The sequence below is a fragment of the Bos javanicus genome, chromosome 2 (assembly GCF_032452875.1).
Source record: "Bos javanicus breed banteng chromosome 2, ARS-OSU_banteng_1.0, whole genome shotgun sequence".
Taxonomy (NCBI): domain Eukaryota; kingdom Metazoa; phylum Chordata; class Mammalia; order Artiodactyla; family Bovidae; genus Bos; species Bos javanicus.
Window position 1 is genome coordinate 20796737 of NC_083869.1, and position 18856 is coordinate 20815592.

An 18856-nucleotide genomic window follows, 5' to 3' on the forward strand; every position below is an offset into this window, starting at 1 on the left:
GAGCCATGGCGAGCCAGCCGGGGGTAAATAGTGGCCTAATATAGAGGCGGGGTGGCCACGTGGCGCCGGCCGGCCAATGGGCGCCGTCCCCGCACGGCCCGGGTCCCGACTGGCGCGCGGCTCCACGAGCCTGCCCGGCCACCAACTTTGCCACACAGGCGGGAGGCCGCCGCCCCGCGCCCCAACCCGGCCCAGGGGACAGCCTTCTGGCCCTGGGGCTGCTTGGCTAACGGCGGGGCGGGAGCGCTAAACGCCCGCTTCCCGGACAGGTATTGGACAGGTTAGAGGCAGAGAAGCAGAAAGGGCCGCTCGGTGGAGGAGGAGAGAATGGAGAGGGGGAGAGCCTGTTCTTCTACACCGTGGGTGCTAGCCCCTCGAGTGTGGATGGTGGTCGCTGCAGTGTGGGAAGGGTTAAAAGGCCCTACGGAACCCCTTCCTAGCTTCCTCCAGGGAAGGTAAAGTGATTTCTCTTCCCTTTTTCTCTGAACCCTATGTGCTTTCAGTATTCTTGGCACTGGTGATATCTCTGGTGCTCAGACGGTAAAGAATCCGCCTCCAACGCGTGAGACCTGGGTTCGATCCCTGGGTTGGGCAGATCCCCTGGCGGAGGGCATGGCAACCCACTCCAGTATTCTTGCTTGGAGATTTCCCCTGGGCAGAGGAACCTGCCGAGTTACAGTCCTTGGGGTCGAAAAGAGTCGGACACGACTTAGCGACTAAGCACACAAACCTGGAGTAGACGTTTAATTTTCCTTTTCCCCTCACCCCCGATTTTTGGGATATAAATTTTATGCTGTAGGTGCTGTGTAGCTGGGACGGCACAAAATCTTCACTTCTAGGCTAGATTTTCACGTTACTTCGCAGCTTCTTCCACTGCTCCCATTTGTGGTGCACGAGAAGCGAGTGTTAAGAGTGCGGATTTTGATTTGGACAGAAGATAAAGTTTCTGCCTGTGGGACGTTTAGCAGATTATCCTCGTGGACTAGTTTGTAAAAAACAGAATCTGCCGTTGGGATGAGTCGCTCGCTGTGCTCCTCTCTGGGAGGTTGGCTCTCACCCGTGCTGCGCCCGCTTTTTTAGAGGTACTTTGGCTCCAGGGCGCAAAGCTTCTCAGGGACCCGTCAGATCTAAGAGGTTTGGACGGGCTTGTGCCTCTAAGCAATTAAAGCTTCTGTTCCATCGGATAAGTGCTGCGTCGTCTCTTGCGAGTGAAATCTGAGGGCTCACAATGTTAATGGGCTCACGTCTTTCCCTTGATAATATGATTTTGTTTACTGAGTGTAGAGAGACGGGAAATAAAAGTGCAATTGGCACAGGAAATGGGGGGTAGAAGAGCTACAAAGCTTTACGCTCACAAACTTTCCAACTTCCAACATTTTTTTTTAATGTTTCCTTCTTTGGGGCTCTAGGAAAAGAAACAAGTTAAATAAATAAATAGATGTTATTTACACACAGCAGTAATGAAAGAGGGTGGTTTCCTAAAACTCTGTGTGAATAAAGAGCCTACTCTTGGCTTTTTCAAGTGCTCTTAAGAACTTGATCTGTTATAGCCTCTGAGTTACGGTGACCGAGGTTTTATTATTGTTTTACTGATCCACTTGTCCTGAAAGAGCTATTGAGCCCTTGCCTAAAATTCCACTCTGAGGAAGTCTGGAAAATAGGAGTGGTTACAGTCCAGGGAGCCAGTTCCTTACAGGGATGTGAACTTGTGAATAAACAGTGTTAACCACAGTGGTGAGGCTGAAGTTGAGGCAGCCAGGAGGGGAGGGGATAGGTAGAGGGCAGACACCAAGGAATGAGCACAAAGCTGAAGAGGTCTAGGATTCCTTCACTGCTGAAGTTCTTGGATTTCGCTGGGAAATAAAATTCTGGGCTGGAAAATAACCCTTCAAGCTTGATATTGCTACTTCAATTATCTCCTGTAGCCAGTCACACAACAAAGGTCCTTTAAATAGCTTTTATTTTCGAAATAGTTTTTAAAAAGAAAAAATTAAGGCTCTTCTCTAGCACCTTGGCTGGGAAATAATAGACCTCTTTGGAGCTAACTCGGGCTTCATATACATAGGCATTTCTTCATTGTCCTCCTTCTGTACCCTTAATGCAAAAGTATCAATAGGTCACAATGTCCCTTAACCCTTCACTGGCTAGACTTCAATTTTTACCAGTTTTTACCAGCATAATGTCTCAGCTCTCACACTCCTGTCTCAAAACTAGAAGACCCAGTCTCAGATGGTACTCATCTGATCACAGCTCCTAAGTCAAGAGGCCCAAGAGGGTCAAGAAGGAAGGGCGGCCCTGTCAATTTCTCTAGAGAAAGACCTCCAGCCCTCTGCAACCCAGGTGGAGGACAGAAAACCAGTGTCTGGCAAATATGGCCAAAACCTATCAAATTAAGTACCTTTTCTCTAAGGTTTCAGGAAAAACAGCCAGCCTAGATGCCTTGGCAACCGTCATTTCAACAAAGACCGGGTTTTTGCTGCTAAGCATTTGGAACAAAGGTTGGGTCCTGCATGTCTCAGTTAAACACTGACTTTGTTGCACCCCTGAGCTGCACATGCTATTTCCCTGAAGCAAAATTTGGGAGATTGAGCTTTGCCAAGGGAAGAAAACATCCTGAAAGGGACATCTAAAATTAATAATCTAAAAATTAGATTTTTTAAAGTGTGTTATTTTAACAACTGTGGAAGAGAGTGAGTAGGTGGGGTTTTCATTATTTGTTCAGATCCAGTAACAGGTCCCTGATAACTGCATGCAAAGAGCTACATTCTGTTCCTCCTTCTCTCTACTCCCTTTACTCTCCCAGCCTTTGGCATATACTACACCTTGGGGCTCAGAGTTGCCATCTCCACTCCTGGGCTGTTCTGACTTGCTCAGGATGAAAGTCAAGAGTTTGGTTATCTCAGACTCAGATTCAATAAACATTTGCCAAAGACTTACTGTGTAAGAACTTTTTGTTAGGGGAGGATTAGGCTAATAAAAAAGATATTCTTAAACCAAAGGAATAAGGGATTCATTTTTGACACGTTAGCTATGCTATAAATCTACTCTAGGAAAATCTGAATCTATAATTTTCTAAGGAGATGTTGGAAGGTATTATTGGGGCAATTGTGTATATAAAGATATGAATATGGATATTTTTAGTACCTTTAAAGTTTGTCTCCTAGAAGTTCACAGGGTATAGGAGAAACATCTTAAGGATTTTATTGCTTGTTCCCAAGGGTCACTTGCCCTGCTGGGTCCTGGTGCTGTGAGTTCTCAGCAGGAGGTGGCAGCCTAGGGGCCTGACTGCCAGGTTGTGTTTGATGTAGGAATGCTTTGAAATCTCTCCCATCCTACTCACCACAGCAGTCACCCCCAACCACCCCCCTCCACTACCTTTCTCTCTACCATTCAAACAACAAGCTTCTTTTCTGCAGACAGAGCAGTGGAGGCTGGCAGTCTAGTCTTCAGTGTGTTTACAGTTGTTCCTGAAAAGCCTCTTACAGTCCTTCTCCACAAGCCCCATTGTGTTATCCCTTTAAGATGCCTGGGTGCTTGCTAAATTGTTTCAATCCTGTGCGACTCTTTGCAACCCTATGGACCATAGCCCCCAGGCTCCTCCGAACATGGGATTCTCCAGGCAAGAGTACTGAAGTGGGTTACCATGCCCTCCTCCAAAGGATCTTCCCAACCCAGGGATCAAACCCACTTCTGCATTGACAGGTGGGTTCTTTACCACTAGTGCCACCTTGGAAGCCCAGTGATGCTTGAGCACAGGCAAACTCTTAGCTCCACAGTCCCAAAGGACAGAAAGGCTCTTGCTTATTGGGATAAAAAGTGGGGTTGTCTTTTCTCTTAAGCAAGATTTGTAGTTCTCTGCAGCATCTTTCTATCCCAAGATAGGGGTAGAGATGAACAGGATCCTAAAGACAAGAATTCAAAGCTTGTCAGAAGTCTGATACCATGACCCTCCCTGAGGAAAAGAATCTAGTGTGCTGTGACTTTTCCTAGAGCTTTGTTAAAGGCTTGTGAGTCAAGCCCATCCCTGGCATATGGGAGGCATTCAAGAAATGTTTGCTGGGCAGAAATGAAAATGGACAGAACGGTGTGTCTTCACCATTACCAATGTTGGCTAAAGGATATCCTTAGATTACTGGCTCCTAGCACCACTTCAGGTGGGTAGGAATCACCAGAGAAGCTGGTTTAAATGTGCAGTTTCAAAAATAAATGTGCAGTTTCCTTAGCCTTCCCCCACCCCCACTGAGCTTCTAATCCCATAGGTCTGACTCAGGAGTCTTTCTTTTTAATAAATCTGTCGAATGATTCTAAAGCAGTATTCTTAAGAACCACACTTTGAAAATGTCTGCTTTAGGAGCTGGGGTAGGGGGCAGTGTGGGGAGACCGAGTAAGTCTTGACCAGCATGATGAGAGCTCATGCCTAAATGGAGCAAGATTATACCTGAATATTATCCAGAAGCCTATTGGGAGGTAGAGGAGGAGAGATCAATGTCAAGATCAAACTTAAGTCTAACTAGACTGAAGTTCCAGAAAATGTCCTTAAAAGGTAGTCAGTAGGAGCATCCCAAGTTTTGCTGACAAAATAGTGCTTTGAAGAGATCCAGCTCACTTCTTGCCACTTCCCTAACTTGACTTTGAGAATACAGTGGAGTAGGAAGTGAAAGAAAGGGATTTGTCACTCGAAATCCCTTCAGAGGGAGCTGAGTGGTTCTGAGGCAATGGGAAGAAGGAAGGAGTAAGAATGGGGGTCTTAAGAGAGAGAAGCCAGCTCTCATTTCCTTCCATCTCTCCCAAATGGTCTGGAATGAGCATTTAAGCTCTCAGGATCCAAAGTGGGCCACCATCCCTTGGCCTAAGGTGTAACTCTTACTGTGGCTAAAGATTGACCTTTCGCAGCATAGAATGTCAATGCTAGAAGACTCCTCAGAGAGAGAAGTGACATCAAACCCCTCATTTTAGTGAGGAAGCTACTTTATTTACTCAGAAGTTAAAAGACAAAGCCATCCTGCAAAAGATGAGGGTGGCCACTGCGGTTTCCTGCATCTCTAGTCTGCCAGGAGCAGAGAGTCAGGCAGCCATTCGGCTACACAGTGACGACCTCCATGCTGAGCAGCTGAGCAGTGCTCAAGGAGACCACACAGCCAGCGGGCTGACTGGGAGGACTGCCCTCCCATTGCCATTTGTTTGCTAAACCTGTGCCCTAGACTTCTGAGGCCCCACCTTGAGCTGCTCCAGCTAGAAAGGGCAGAACTGAGCCTAGGTCCCTACACCCTCCATGAATGTAAAGGATCACCTCATTTCCTGTTCAACTGATAGACACCAGGGTCCTGAAAATAAAACAAGAGGTATCCTTAGGTTAATGTAGTTGGATAGGCAAGTACAAATAAAGATATGTGTGAACATGCAAAAGCACACCCATGTCAGTTATACTGATCTTTGGGACTTTCCTGGCAGCCCAGTGGTGAAGACCCCATGCTTCCACTGCAGGGGTCTTGGGTTTGATCCCTGGCCAGGGGGAGCAGAGAGGCAGGGAAGGTCCCACATGCCAGGTGGTATGGCCAAAAAAAAAAAAAATTATGCTGATTTTTTTTCCTCCTTTATCTTTATTGTAGCTATTAAGTTTAAATTTATATGATTCAAGATTCAAAGGGTACAAAAGGGTACCCTTTCTTTCTCCCACCGCTGTCCCCAGGCGCCTAGTTCTCCTTCACATGAATACCAATTTTGAGTTTCTTCACCAATTTTATATCTTTCCAGAAATACTTTCTACTTCACAAGTATAGATAGATAAATATCTAGTTAGAGATATATCTCCCCACATTTTTACATAAATGATAACATATTACAAGACTCTTCAGCACCATGCTTCCCCCCTATTATATCTTGAAGATCCTTTCTTTCTACTTTTTTACACCTTTATGCTGTTCTACTGTATACATCTACCACAATTCATTTAGCTAGTCCCTTATTAGTGGGCATTGCTTTATTTTCATTTTGGTATTACAAACACATGCTCAACATTTTGCCTATTAGAAAAAATTCCTAGACTTGCAATTACTTAATCTAATATATGTGCACTGGCAATGTTTCTATATATTGCTAAATCACTCTTTTTAGAAGTGCATCAATTTATACTTCTACAGCAACATATGAGAATTCTTGTTTCCTCATACCTTTGACAAGTCAGTGGGATATTAAAGATTTTTTTAAATTTTTGCCAATCTGATAAGTGAAAGATAATACCCTTATAGCACCTCCAAAAATGTCATTCTTCTTTATCTTACCTGATCCTATTATAATTCTATTTTACAAATGCTAATACTGACACAGAAAAAAGAAACAACTTACTGCAGTCACCTTCAATGTAAATGGCTAGGGTCAGATGTTCAGCACTTTCCTATACAACACTGTAACACAAGGAAGCCTAAGATTTAAAGAGGATGGGTGGCTGCAAGCATTCCCTGAAAGACACATGGTATAAAAAAGCACAGAAGCTTTCAGACATCTCTTAGAGGCCCCCTCTTTAGTGGTCTGATACCAAGACCACATTTCTGCATGTTCCCCTGGAGAATACCCTCTGGAAGCTGAGGGACTCTGATTAGCAATCTGATCTGACCCAGTCCTAAGCATTAGCTTGAATTCACTATCTGGGAAGCAGTAGGGTGTTGTTTTTAATTTCCCTGAGACTTATTTCTCACTGGCCACCCAGGATCTAAGTATTGATCAGCATGGGGGTGGGTAAGAGAATGTTTTCCCTAGATTTTAGCTTTTTGTAGACCTGATAAAGATAATTCCTAAGCTTGGGAGTGCACACATGTGGCACACTGCTTTACTAATGATAAACCCGTGGATCTCTTTATTGACTGGTTCGTTGATGATGAAAGTGAAGGCCAGAAAGATTAGGTGAATATCTTAGGGTCACACAGTGCATCAGTTAGCAAAGCAGAAACCAATGAACAGAGACCTAAACCTGAACTCATTCATTTCTCCTGCAGTCTTCCCTTCCCACTCCACTGTTCATTTTGGTGGATAACTGACTATCTGCTTAGGCTGTCAAAATCAAAACCTAGGGATTAGCATCCACAACTCCTCTTTCACTAATCCAATTGATCACCAAGTCCTCTGAATTCTTCCTCCTAAATGCCTCTCCTCTTCATCCTTATTAAGTTTCTCCCTCTCTAGGCTGGATTATGGCAGCAGCCTCCTTCTTTGTTCTTCCCGCTTCCTATCTCTCCTTTCTCCCATCAGACACAGTACCCCCTAGAGTCAGCTTTCCAAATATAGATAACAAATGTCCGCATGTCCCAGCTTAAGACCTTTAGTGGCTCTCCCTTGCCTACATGTTAAGTCCAGATGCCCTTCCATGGCCCTTACACAGCCTCTCTGTCCAGCCAGATGCCTCACTCCGAGCTCCTCTCCTTGTTATAGGTCCATACCTTGCTCTTTCTTCCCTCCCTGCTTTAGTATGTGTTGCTCTCTCCACCTGGTAGATCACTCCTTCTTGGGCCTAAAAAATTCCTATACTTCAGGAACCCAAATTCACCTCTTCTGAGAAGCCTTTTTTGACACTATGATCCTTTATTCCAGGAACATTTTGGCCACACCTCTGTTACAGCATCTGTCATACTAATCTTAGGATTCTTTTTCTACCCCAGCAGACTGAAAGGCATACACCATTAGTGACTCAATTTTTATATCCCAGAGCTCAGCACAGTACACGTAGGAACTGTTCAGTAGGCACTGCTGAAGAGAGAAGACTCTGAACCAAGAACAAGAGGTTCAGTATTTTAACTGCTGGAGGAGTTCAGGACACTGTGGAGGTCTTAAGGCTTCAGCTTACATCCATCTGAGGAAAATGATAGTAGAACATTTCTCCAGAAACAAGCTATTTCCACCCAAGAGGAGAGAGAGAGAAGAGGACTGAGGGGAGAGGGCAAGAGCTGGGACTTTCTGTCCTCCAGGGGCTCTTTACTGTGGGCTGAGACAACATGCTAACTTGAGAAACTTCCCATCTCATATCACTGAGAACAGAAATTAAAAAGAGAGGGTAGCCCAGAACTCTCTTAGAATTTATGACCGAAAGGACAGCGGGTGCCACTCAAGAGGGGTATAAGAGTGCTTCCCCACCCCCTCACCCAGGCCTTCCTGCTGTGAACAGCTCTGCCTGAAGCCTGCCCCTCGCCCCCAGCTGTAGTCTGCTCCTTCATGGTGTTTCTAAAATGAACCCCCAACAGCTAAAGTACAACTACTCCAAGCCTTCCCTCATATCACAAAAAAGAGAAGAGGCATATCATTGTGGTTAGTGTTTTAAGTGTATTTTAATGGTTATTTTAAATTGCATTCAAGTTTAGTTCCAAGTTCAACAGGGGTTATTAACCTCTTTCCTCCCATACAAATAGGAAATAGTCCTGAAGGTCAATGAGAGAACTCGTTCAGCGTCTCCCCTGAATTCTGATCCTTTGGGACATCCTTTATAAAACTCTTAAATAAAAGTATTTGCAAGAACCTTTCCACCTATTGAGGTTTTCTCTCGTCCTGCCCTCAGAGACGGGTTTGTCCCTTACTGGGGGGACAGCAGCGGTGAAGGGTGTCACTGGGGCAAGCGGGAAGTGCGCGGAGGTGGGGCGTGGAGGTGGGGCCGGGACGCTCCGGGCACCCGGCGCCCTGCCTGGCCCACGGGCGGGGCTGCTGGGCGGCTGCCGTCCCTGGCGCGGGGAGGACCGGGCGGCGCTACCCTCGGGCCTGGCACGGCAGAGCGCGGGGCGGCAGGTCGCGCCCTCCGTTACCCTCAGCCTCCGTACCCGCGTCTCCTCCGCTTGCGGTTTCTGGTCGGATCCCAGTTGGCCCGGACTTGCTCCGAAGTAGGAGGAACCGCTGTCGAGCGAAAAGTGCACACCGGTGATTGATGAACTCTTAATAGAACTAACCTCTCCCGCCCCCAGCCTAGACACACACGCAGAGCAGGCCTTCACCCCAGCCCCTCCCCTGGCCTCCCCGCGGGCCAGGGGGACGCGGTCGCCAGCCGGTTGGGTGATTAACTCACCGTTTGTCTTTCGGAAAGTGTTCAGGTGGGTCGGAACACCCACCCGTCCGCCGCGCCGCCGGGAGAGCGGGTCGAGCGCGCGTCACATGGCGCTAGCCGAGCCGGCCTTTGTGCGGCGCGACCGCCCCACTGCCCCGGGGAGGCGGCAGCTATTGCTCCCCGTGGGGGTGGGAGGCTCTCCGACTCGGGGTCCACGCCAGCCCTCTCTCCAGTGTGCCCCCAGGTTCGAGCCTGGGTGGGGGCCTCCTTTGTGTGTTTTTGCCGGCGACGGAGATGGCATCGTTGCTGCCCCAAGGGGTTAGCAGACGCGGGTGAAAGAGGTCAGTTCTGGCTCTGCCACTGCCTGGAGTTCAACCCAACCGACCCACTTTCCCGGTCATTTGGCCTTCAGGCCCTTGTGGAGATGGGGAGGGGTGTGGTATTTTAGGGCAGATTTCCTACCAGTAGAGCCATCAGAAGGCCTTCTCCCTGTCTCCTCATAAGTCAGGGACTCTCATCGCCTCCTTCAAAAAGGCCTTGGTCCAACAGGCACTCTTAGACGGATTTTAGCCCGGCTTCCCCACCTAAAACACTGCCTCTGTACCAGGGTTCTCCATGCATCCTGGTTTCAATTAAGATCTCCTCTTTGGGCTCTTACTAATGTTAAAATCCTATTCTCATGATTTTCCAGATATTATTCTTCCATATAAAATGACCCCAACTAGATATAGGAACCATTCAAGAGACTTACCCCTGGAGGAGGAAATGGCAACCCACTCCAATATTCTTGCCTGGGAAATCCCATGGACAGAGGAGTCTGCGAGGCTACAGTCCATAGAGTAGCAAAGAGTCATGACTGAGTGATGAGCAGGAAGAAGAGATTTTACCACAAGATCTGGGACAAGAAGACTTCTGTAATATCTCCCACCATGCTGATCTTCTGGGAACCCTTCACCTGCTTCTGCTACTGCAAATGACTGGACATCCATTAACCTTGGTTCTTCGTGTGTGGAAACCTTTTGTTTACTGTGCTTCAGAAGGCTGGGTCTGGCCTGAAAATGGATCTTTGAATTATCTTTGTACTTTCCCAATTTGCCAAGGTGAGTATGAGACCTGAGTGAAATGTTTAGGAATGGGTTTTGGGCCAGGCGTATAAATCCATTTGGTCAACTCTGGGCACCCAAAATAAAGGGCTTTGTAGCTGGAGTAGGAGAAAAGGGAGCAGTGATAACTAAGATTTCATCCTCTGTGATGATCTTCTCTACCACCAGCATAACCAATGCAGTAAATGCACAGGATTCATCTACCCTATCTTTTTTCTCTCCATCCAGACCTTCTACAAGAGAGCTCTAAGAGAGCCAGTCCTCAGAGGTGCTATGGGTGTAGCTGGCCACTCAGTCTCACTTCCCTGTGCTTGAAGTGTCAAGGGATAGGCCCACTCACCCAAGCCATAGCTACATCCCCTCTCTAGAAAGTTGCAAGTGCCCTGAAGTAATCAGGCTATATAGGCCTGTGGGAACTGGAGCCTTCTGTTTCTCTTTTTATTTACTTAATATGAACTGCTGTTCATCCTGTTCTTTTCCTACAGTTTCTGAAAGAAGGACCAGAGTAATGCCAAGAGTTGCCAGACGAAGAGGACCTTCCTGGATTCTGTAACTGGGATTAACCCATTCTTGACTTCAGGAGGCAATTTCAACTAATCCTCAGGATAAAGTCAAAACAGGCCTGGGTTGTCCCTTGAATATCCATAGTGTAAACAGGCTTCTGGCTCCCCCAGGTCAAGTAGAGAAACACTTTTTTAGAATGTTGGGTTTCTCCTTTGTTATTCAAACATACACCCACACACACATCCTCTTCACCCTCCTTAATGAAAAACCTCAACAGATGGGGAGCCTAGGTGCTCAAGCCTGCTGGCTGAGAAGACCACTTCACTCAAGGGTCAGTTGGCTGGTACAGAATGGGGGAGGGAGAGGGATGAGTAACTAGTATGGTTAATTACCATGTTTAAAATACTCCTTACAGATACAAATTTAAAAAATGCTTTTCAGCAAGGTTAGCAGCCTCTGGGGCCTGGGAAACCAATTTGGCTGATGCGTCTCTGATAGGGACTAGGCTTGAGGTTGCACCAAGGGGCAAGCACTTGCTCTGTATTCTCTCCCTCTTATTTGAAAGCCTGTACAAAGAAATGGTACAAACGGATAGTTAACAAATGATTCCATCTGAGAAGGGTTTTTCTCTGTGAGGTCCTTAGATAAGGCTGAGGTCTGAAAGCCAGGAGGTAGAGTGTGTTACCGCCCTTTCTTGCAACCTTTCCTCTGCAACTTCCCTATCCCCCTGGCTAACTCAGTAGGGTTTTCTCACTCCAGTGCAGGCTGGGTACTGAGTTTCTCCTTGGTAGCCAGGGCAGGCTCTCCCTGTCCCTAAATCTTTTCCCACCCCCAGCTCTCATTCTGCAGCTGGTCATTCCAGCCACTTCATCTCAACCCTGCTTTAATTCAGGTTTGATTGGCAAGACAGACTAGGGGGCTCCCAAATGACTTCCACCCCCATCCATAGGCCTAGGCTTGGGGCCCTGACCCCTTTCTTCAGGTCCCAGGAGAATCGCCCACAACCTCCCTGATAAGACCTCCCTCCAATGGGTCTAAGTAGGGGGGCGAAAAAAAGGCAGAGCCGGCCACGACCAGAGCCAAAGAGCCATTTCCTCCCCTTGGGCCGGCCCCTCCCCACCTGCGGGTGTCGGACGCCTTGCCGCCTTTGTGCGGCTTCCCCGCCGCGGGGCCCGTGGGAAGCCGCGCTCACAATGGCGCCGCTGCTCCCGGAAGGCCCGCTGCTGCGGGCGCCCTCGATCCAGCAGCGCGCGGCGGCTAGGGGCCAGCGAGCAGCCTCCTCGAGACCGTGGTGAGCTCCCCACGGAGCCCGCGCGCCGCTCCCGGGAAGAAGCCTCGGTCTGGAGTGGCGGTGTCCTTCCGCTGCAGACGTGCCTCTTCCCGCTGCAGGTCCTCCGCGGGAGAAGGAGCTGCCTGGGCCTGGGGCGCCATTGCCGGCCCGAGCTCCCCTCCCCCACCGTCCTTTCTCTGCCTTCCCGAGACCCGAGAGGGGGGAGGCGGGCGCCTCCGCCGATAGAGCAGCTATTGTGACCTTCCCTCGCGGAGCGGGATCCCAGCCGGCTGCGTACCGCCGGCGGTGACGGGGGAGGAGGAGACTGTGGTCGCAAACCTCGGGCCGCGGAGGGGGTGGCAATGAGAAATAAATAAAGCTTTGCAACCTCGGGCACTTGGGCCCTTCAGAGGGTGTTTGGTTGTGTTTAGACTCCGGTGCTTCCTAACACTAATTGCAGGCTCAAAAAGAGCAGAATTTATGGCGAAGGCCAAGGCGGCTTGTTTATAATTCATGCAGTTTTAAATGGCTGTGCGCGGGCTCCGCTCTCGCCCTGGCTGTCGGCCGCGCGGGAAGGGCCTTCCCAGACTGGCCGCCGCCCCCACTCGCGCCCTGAACGACCGAGTGTGGTCATCACATGACGCTCACGCCAGAGGCTGGAACGCATCCATCCGAGTCGCTCCCGGAAGCCTCGGGGAACCTTTCTCCAGAGGTGGGAGAGGACTCCCACTCTGCTAGCGAGGGGGTGCTTTGGGGCAGCTGCAGCTGCTTGGAGAGGGAGCTCCCAAGCCCGCGATTCTTTGGAGCCTGAGCCTGCGAGGAGGCTGATGTCAACTGGGCCAGACACCGTTTAAAATCTAATCCATGAAACCCTAAGCCGCAGATGACACTTGGGGCCTTGCAGACACCCGCAGACTCAGCAGATACTCCTGCGGTAACACACCGCGCTGGAAAACGCCTGAAGCCGTGATGCATTATGTATTTTTATTATTATTTATGGTAGGAAGAGGAGATGAGGGGAAAACCGGGCTGAATCTAAACAGCCTGACAATTCATCTATTTAATATTTAGCCAGTTAAGAAAGGTTGTAATCCCTGCAAGGCAGCAAGCTCTCCTTTGATTTCCCTAATAGCTTTAAAAATAATTTCTTACAAGACAATTAGAAATTCTGCCTATGGATGCAAATTTCATAGAAAAACAATTTTAAGCCTTGAACGTGGGTAAAATATCCCTTCGGTTGAAGTCATTTATTCTTTTGATACACTTCTACAACATGTATACTTTAAACCTGCTCAGATAAAGTGAAATTTAGCAAAAAGGATAATTCCCTCCCGCCCCCAAACTAACATGCCATTTTAAAAACAGCACAAAGGAACAAGGAAACTAAATATTATTTTGAGCCATCATTATTTAGCGAAACACAAACATCCAAATAGAAACGATTGTTGTTCCACCAGAAGATTAGAAGTTAAATGATTTCCACACAATAGAAATTTCACCTCATGTCACCGGGGATGTAGTAGGAGTTGCATTATTTGTCAAACCAAATAGAGATGCGTGGGCCGACTTTGCTGAAATACAAAAGAATCGAACCTTATCTGAAGGCGTTCTCCGAGTGCCTCCTCCTAGACAAGCCCGTGTAAGCAGTCCGCCCCAGTTAAAACCACGCTAATATTTACAAAACGGTTATAAATCCTCGAAGACATTTTGCCCATTTTGTACAAAGAAACAGGAGTAAACAAAGTGTTTATACTTATTATGTTCCATTAATGAAACTTTTATTACTTTACATCGTGGGGAACGTTTGTTTTCTTTAGAAATGAACCACTGATTTCTATAAGGAAAAAATTGTGAGGGCATTTCCGACAGAAAAAGCTTAGGTGCATGGCTTCAAATGATCGTTTCTTTTTCTGCATCTTAGCTTTTTCATTGTTCAATTCTTCTTATGACTTCTCTTGTATCTTTTCTTTGATTGTCAGTTTTCTTTCAAAGTTTTGTTAAGTACTTAATGCAGAAAAGTGAGCTCTGGCCTCCCCAATGTAAGTGCAACCTAAAAAGGTGGATCTGTATCTAGAAAGAGGGCGGTAGAAACAGTAAAACAGGCAGCAGAGAAACACCCTACCCAGATCATCCCACCCAGAACATTTCTAGGTTTGCATCTTCAGATATCGCACCCTCTGAAGTCAATAGCTAGAAAGTAATCAAGTATTCCCCAGAACCAATTTGTGTACAGGATTCCAAGTAAGTGGAAACAATGTTTCACAGGGTTAGCCTATGGGGGGGGGGGGGGGCCCGCCGGGCGGGGTTCCTCTGGGATTGTGCACAAGAAAAAGGCAGAGTGATCTACTTGCAAGTGTGCGTGATTAACACAGATACACTTCCGACTGAGAAATTTTTTATTCTAAATATTTGTTCAAATAGTACCAGACAATTTGAAATCAATAAACTGTGGCGAGGGCTGTGGCTGTTGGGAAAAGAATAACGGGTGTCGTGCCACGCCATAGGGCCGCCTGACTCTACCCGTGAAGGACAATTTGCGGTCTTAATCCTTTACAACTACAAACACCAGCCACGGTTAACAACTGTTCAAAACTACTCTCTCAACTAGTTCAGACCAAGGGGACTAAAGAGGTGATATGTGGCCCCCCGCGGCCTAGGAGCGCGTTCCTAAACTCGGCTGGAGAACTCTACGAATATACACATAAATACATTAAGACGAGGATAAATAATCAGGAAAACGAAATGACTCGCTTCAAATAATAAATACAGATCGTTGAGTCCGATGCAATTCTTATGGGACGGGAAGAAGCATATAAATTAAGGTCTCCGCAACTAAACTAGACGCGGGCTAGGCCCGGACCCTCTGCGAGGCGCGCCGCCGATGGATCTCAGACTTACCTTCGGGACACCATTACCAGATTAGAGTCCCTCGGTCCGCAGTATGTGGCACTGTGAGGTTTAACAGCGGAGAATCCTTAGGGCTGATTTACGGCGAGTCACCCAAAACAGGGTGCGCCTGGAAAGAAGGCCCAGGCGCCTGCGCCTCGGCCGCTGTTGACCCAGAGACCGGGAGGCAGCGGACCGGGCCAGAGCGAGGGAGTGGGGGGTCACCGAGCTGCCCCGCGGGCCCCGCCCGCCACCCCCGCCACCAAAGCCAAAGAGGTAATCGCGCCGCGAGTTCGGGCCGGTGGCGGCCGCTACAGATGCGTCAGTTTGGGGGCCTCGGGCAGGCGTCCCTGAGACGAGTGGTGGGCCGAGAGATCTGTGTAGGTGGGATGAGGGTCACACGGTCCGTGGTGGTGGTTGCCTGGAATCTGCGCGGCGCAACTGTAGTCCACGCTGGCCGAAGACGGGTGCGAGAGGTGGCCCAGGTTGAAGACGGGGCCGGACGCGGGCGCCATGGAGTCGACGAAGTTGCCGCCCACGTACACCGGGCTGCCCTGCAGGTTGGCGCTGGCGAAGCCGCCGCCGTTGCTCGCCATGGGGTGGGGCTCGAACTCGGGCGCCGCGTAGCGCTTCTGCTGAGGCAAGCAGCTGCTGAGCGGCGCCGTGTAGGCGGCCAAGCCGTACATGTTGGGCTGAGATTTGGCGAAGGCGGGCGGCGAGGGCGCGTCGTAGGCCAGGCCGGGCACGGGTGGCAGCTGCCCTGAGTAGGCCACGTGGCCCGCGGCGCCGCCGAGCGGCGGGCTGCGCTCCGGAGACTGACCCGCCGGCGAGTGCAGGATGCCCTTGGCCTTCTGGTCCTTCTTGTACTTCATGCGCCGGTTCTGGAACCAGATCTTGATCTGCCGCTCGGTGAGGTTCAGCAGGTTGGCCATCTCCACGCGGCGTGGCCGGCACAAGTAGCGGTTGAAGTGGAATTCCTTTTCCAGCTCCACCAGCTGTGCACTTGTGTACGCCGTGCGCACCCTCTTGGACGCTGGGCCCGGCGGGCTCTTGTCCTCGCAGCTCTCTCCTGGGCCAGGAGGGAGAGAGAGAGGTCGCTGAGCAGGAGATGTGGGGACACCCTGGGCCGTAGAGGGGTGCTTCCCTGACTCCTTCCTCTTCCTCCCCCCGCCCCATTTTAATCCTGGCTGGAGCGAGGGAGGGGCGTTAGAGCGGTGAGATTCCAAGAGATTCCCAGAACTCAAAGGCCCCAGGCCTACCTATCAGTGGCACCTGAAACTCCCATCTGCCTTCTGAAGTCCAACTCATTCAGCCCACCCCTTCCCCTTCAGCCTAGTCCATCATCCCGTTCCCAAGGCTGAGGAGGAGTTTAATGAGAGACTAGTAGCAGCTGGTAAGGCCTCCCACCCTGTCAAAGAAGGGCCAGACTTCACTTTGAACACTCCTTCCAGCCACTGCTGCTGGGAAGGTAGGTGGGGGGAATGTTGGAGGCAGCCTCAAACTACCTTGCTCAGAGGCTGGCTCCTGGGCAAAGCACCCCAAGCATGGAATGAGGGTGGCAATCTTGGCAGCTCACTCCAGCTCAATTGCACCCATGTGCCCAGTACTCAAATGCAGGGAGGTGACATACCATGAAAATATGGCCCCAGATTTTTAGGGCATTCAAGGCCAGGCTGGGCATATTTTGAGTATTACAGTGCTGGGAGCAGCAGCTTCAGCAGTGGTTTCCACCACCCCTGCCACCTCTCAGCAGCTTGTCCACTCCCTCCCTAGGAAGACAAATGGATTTCTCCTGGGAGGGAGGGCCTAGGCCTGCAGCTGGGAAGGAGGGGCAGGAGAAGGAGCTTACAAGACTTAAAGACTCTTTCCCCCTAGGAGCAGCAGCCCCAAAGAGCAACAGGCAAACCAGAGATCTGATAACAAACTAAGTACATCCCCAGCTAACTACACCTCAAGCTAGCCCTGGACCTGGGAGCAAGTTCATCTACCTGAAGATAAAAAGTGCATCAGAGAACACAAGGCCAGAAAAGTTCAGGCATCAAGCAAGCTGAGCAGAGAGTGGCAGAAGGTCTCAGAGCTGCTGGTCCTGCCCTTCTTCTTCCACACAGACTAAACGGACCTAGGGAAATTTTTCTCAACACCAGAGTCTCCCTTTCCAGGGAAAAAACCCAAGGCTGCTCCTGTTTCAGAGTACAGCCTCTTTCCCTAGGATATGAGCCTCCACATTAGGGATTTCCTGGGGAGGGGGAGAATTGAGTGGGAGTGGCCTGAGATATGCCATTTGAGGTTTTGTTTTTTGTACATGTTATTTTGTTTTGTTGGGGCAGGAAAGGGTTGGCCGTGCCTTTCAGCTTGCAGGATCTTAGTTCCCCAGCCAGGGATTGAACCTGTGCCCTTCGGCAGTCAAAGTGCACAGTCTTTAATCACTGAACCACCCGGGAATTCCCCAGCTGTGCCATTTGGTAGTTTAGTTATCTTGGGCAAGTGACTTATCATCTCTAACATTTTCCTTATCTGTTAAAATGGATGTCTTATTAATACCTACCTCAAAGCGTTCTTTGGAAAATTAGTGCTTATAAAGCACTTAACATGATTCTTAACATAGTGTTCAATAGCCTTTTAGTTCTTATTAATTTAAGGAAGTGGGATTCATGTGATATGGGCTATATCACCCCCTGGGCTTGGGGATCATAGTACCTATCTTCAAGTTTTGAAGATCTATTGGCTGGAAGGAGTTGAGTTATGACCAGCAGTCCAGATATTAGGGCAGTATAAGGAAGAGCTGTCTATGAATAACTATGAGACATGTCCAGCAGCGGTGCCAGCAGCCTGGAGTGGACATCAGCACCCTGTCACTGTAAGGATATGACCACAACCAGAGACACTAAAAAGAAAGAACAGGGAGCTCCCTGGTGGTCCAGTGGTTAGGATTCAGCACTTTCACTGCCATGGCCTGGGTTCAATCCCTGCAGCCCCCAGTCAGAGCACTGAGATCCCTCAAAGCCATGCAGTATGGCCAAAAAAACCCCCACAATTTCTGCATTGCGAGTTTACACATATGGCCTCCAAAGTTGTACGTCCAGCCCTGAGTCTCTTAATTCCTAGGTGAGCTAGCTTCTTGGGGTCAATCTGGGGGAAGGCCCAGAGATGAGGCCCCTCAGAGGGCTACCTGCAGTGGCACAGCTGTTCTTCTGCTTGGAGTTCTGGCGGGACTCTTTCATCCAGGGAAAGATCTGCTTGCTGATGGTGGCTGAGGAGCCAGAAGCATTGGGCCCACCTTTGGCCTTCTTGGCAGGTACTCCACCTCCAGGGTTGGTGGGAGAGGATGGGGGCAGGGCTGGTGGCGGTGGCGGTGGAGGGGGCTGTGGTGGCTGCTGCTCTGAGTTCAGACCTGGAGGCTGGCTGCCACCACCCCCACCTTGGCTGTTCCCAGTGCCAGGCCTCATGCAGCTTCCATTGAGTTCAGCCGCCTTATGGGCTGGGGCTCGGAGAGGCGCAGAGCTCTGGATGGAGCAGGCAGAGCCTGGGTAATCAGTGTCCATGGAGTTGGCAGCAGCAGGGGGTGGATAAGGCTGATGAGGGGCACTATAGCCGTAAGTGTCAGCAGCTTTGCTGTAGCCATAGCCTCCGAAGAGTCCTGGGTTCTCATAGTAAGCAGCCTTCTGCATCGTGTACTCAGGAACCTCCGGGGCCTGCTGACCCTGCTCAAATAACATTGACCACCACTGTCTCCTTCACCACCACCTCCAATGTCTGCCAAATCCTGAGAGAGCTGGGGGAGCCCCAGGCTCCAGATAACCTGCAAAGAAGAAAAGTGAGAGGTCCCAGAGGGACTGTCATTGGCAAGACCAGTCAATACAGAAGGACTAGCCCAGGCTCTCTGCTTCCCACCCACTTCATAGTAGGAGGATCTGGGATTTTTATGAAGTTCAATTTATTTGAACCCTTGGAAGTGTCAGAAGGAATTTCTCATAAACCACAAGAAAAGACTCCCCTTCACCCAAGGGAAGGGGTTAATTTTTTTTTCCCAGATACAATTTTCTTTCTCCAAGATTGTCAGTTTAGCCTTTGAAA

The 18856-nt window shown here is 49.5% G+C and overlaps 1 protein-coding gene across 5 annotated transcripts; it reads right to left on the reverse strand.

The window, feature by feature from the left end:
• Nucleotides 1–8296: 8296 nt before the first annotated feature.
• On the reverse strand, nt 8297–18508 carry HOXD3 (homeobox D3). Of its 5 annotated transcripts, XM_061434597.1 has the most exons (5): nt 17952–18508; nt 11747–15851; nt 9771–10071; nt 9041–9325; nt 8297–8871 (listed from the first exon to the last, which is right to left on the reverse strand). In XM_061434597.1, exons 1-2 carry the CDS (start codon nt 18496–18498, stop codon nt 15094–15096), a joined length of 1305 nt encoding a protein of 434 aa, XP_061290581.1. In that variant the 5' UTR covers nt 18499–18508; the 3' UTR covers nt 8297–8871; nt 9041–9325; nt 9771–10071; nt 11747–15093. The 5 variants fall into 5 exon arrangements, with proteins under 5 accessions (XP_061290581.1, XP_061290573.1, XP_061290589.1 ...); XM_061434589.1 differs by having other exon boundaries at nt 9041–13966; nt 14795–15851; XM_061434605.1 differs by lacking the exon at nt 9041–9325.
• Between the last annotated feature and the right edge of the window lie 348 nt (nt 18509–18856).

What these genes read in the sequence shown, in the direction of transcription:
- HOXD3 (XM_061434589.1), bottom strand. Translation starts at nt 18,498, where the DNA reads ATGTTATTTGAGCAGGGTCAGCAGGCCCCGGAGGTTCCTGAGTACACG. An exon ending in GAACAGCTGTGCCACTGCAG is followed by an intron (nt 15,852 to 17,951) that starts GTAGCCCTCTGA and finishes CTCCTGGCCCAG; the next exon opens with GAGAGAGCTGCGAGGACAAG.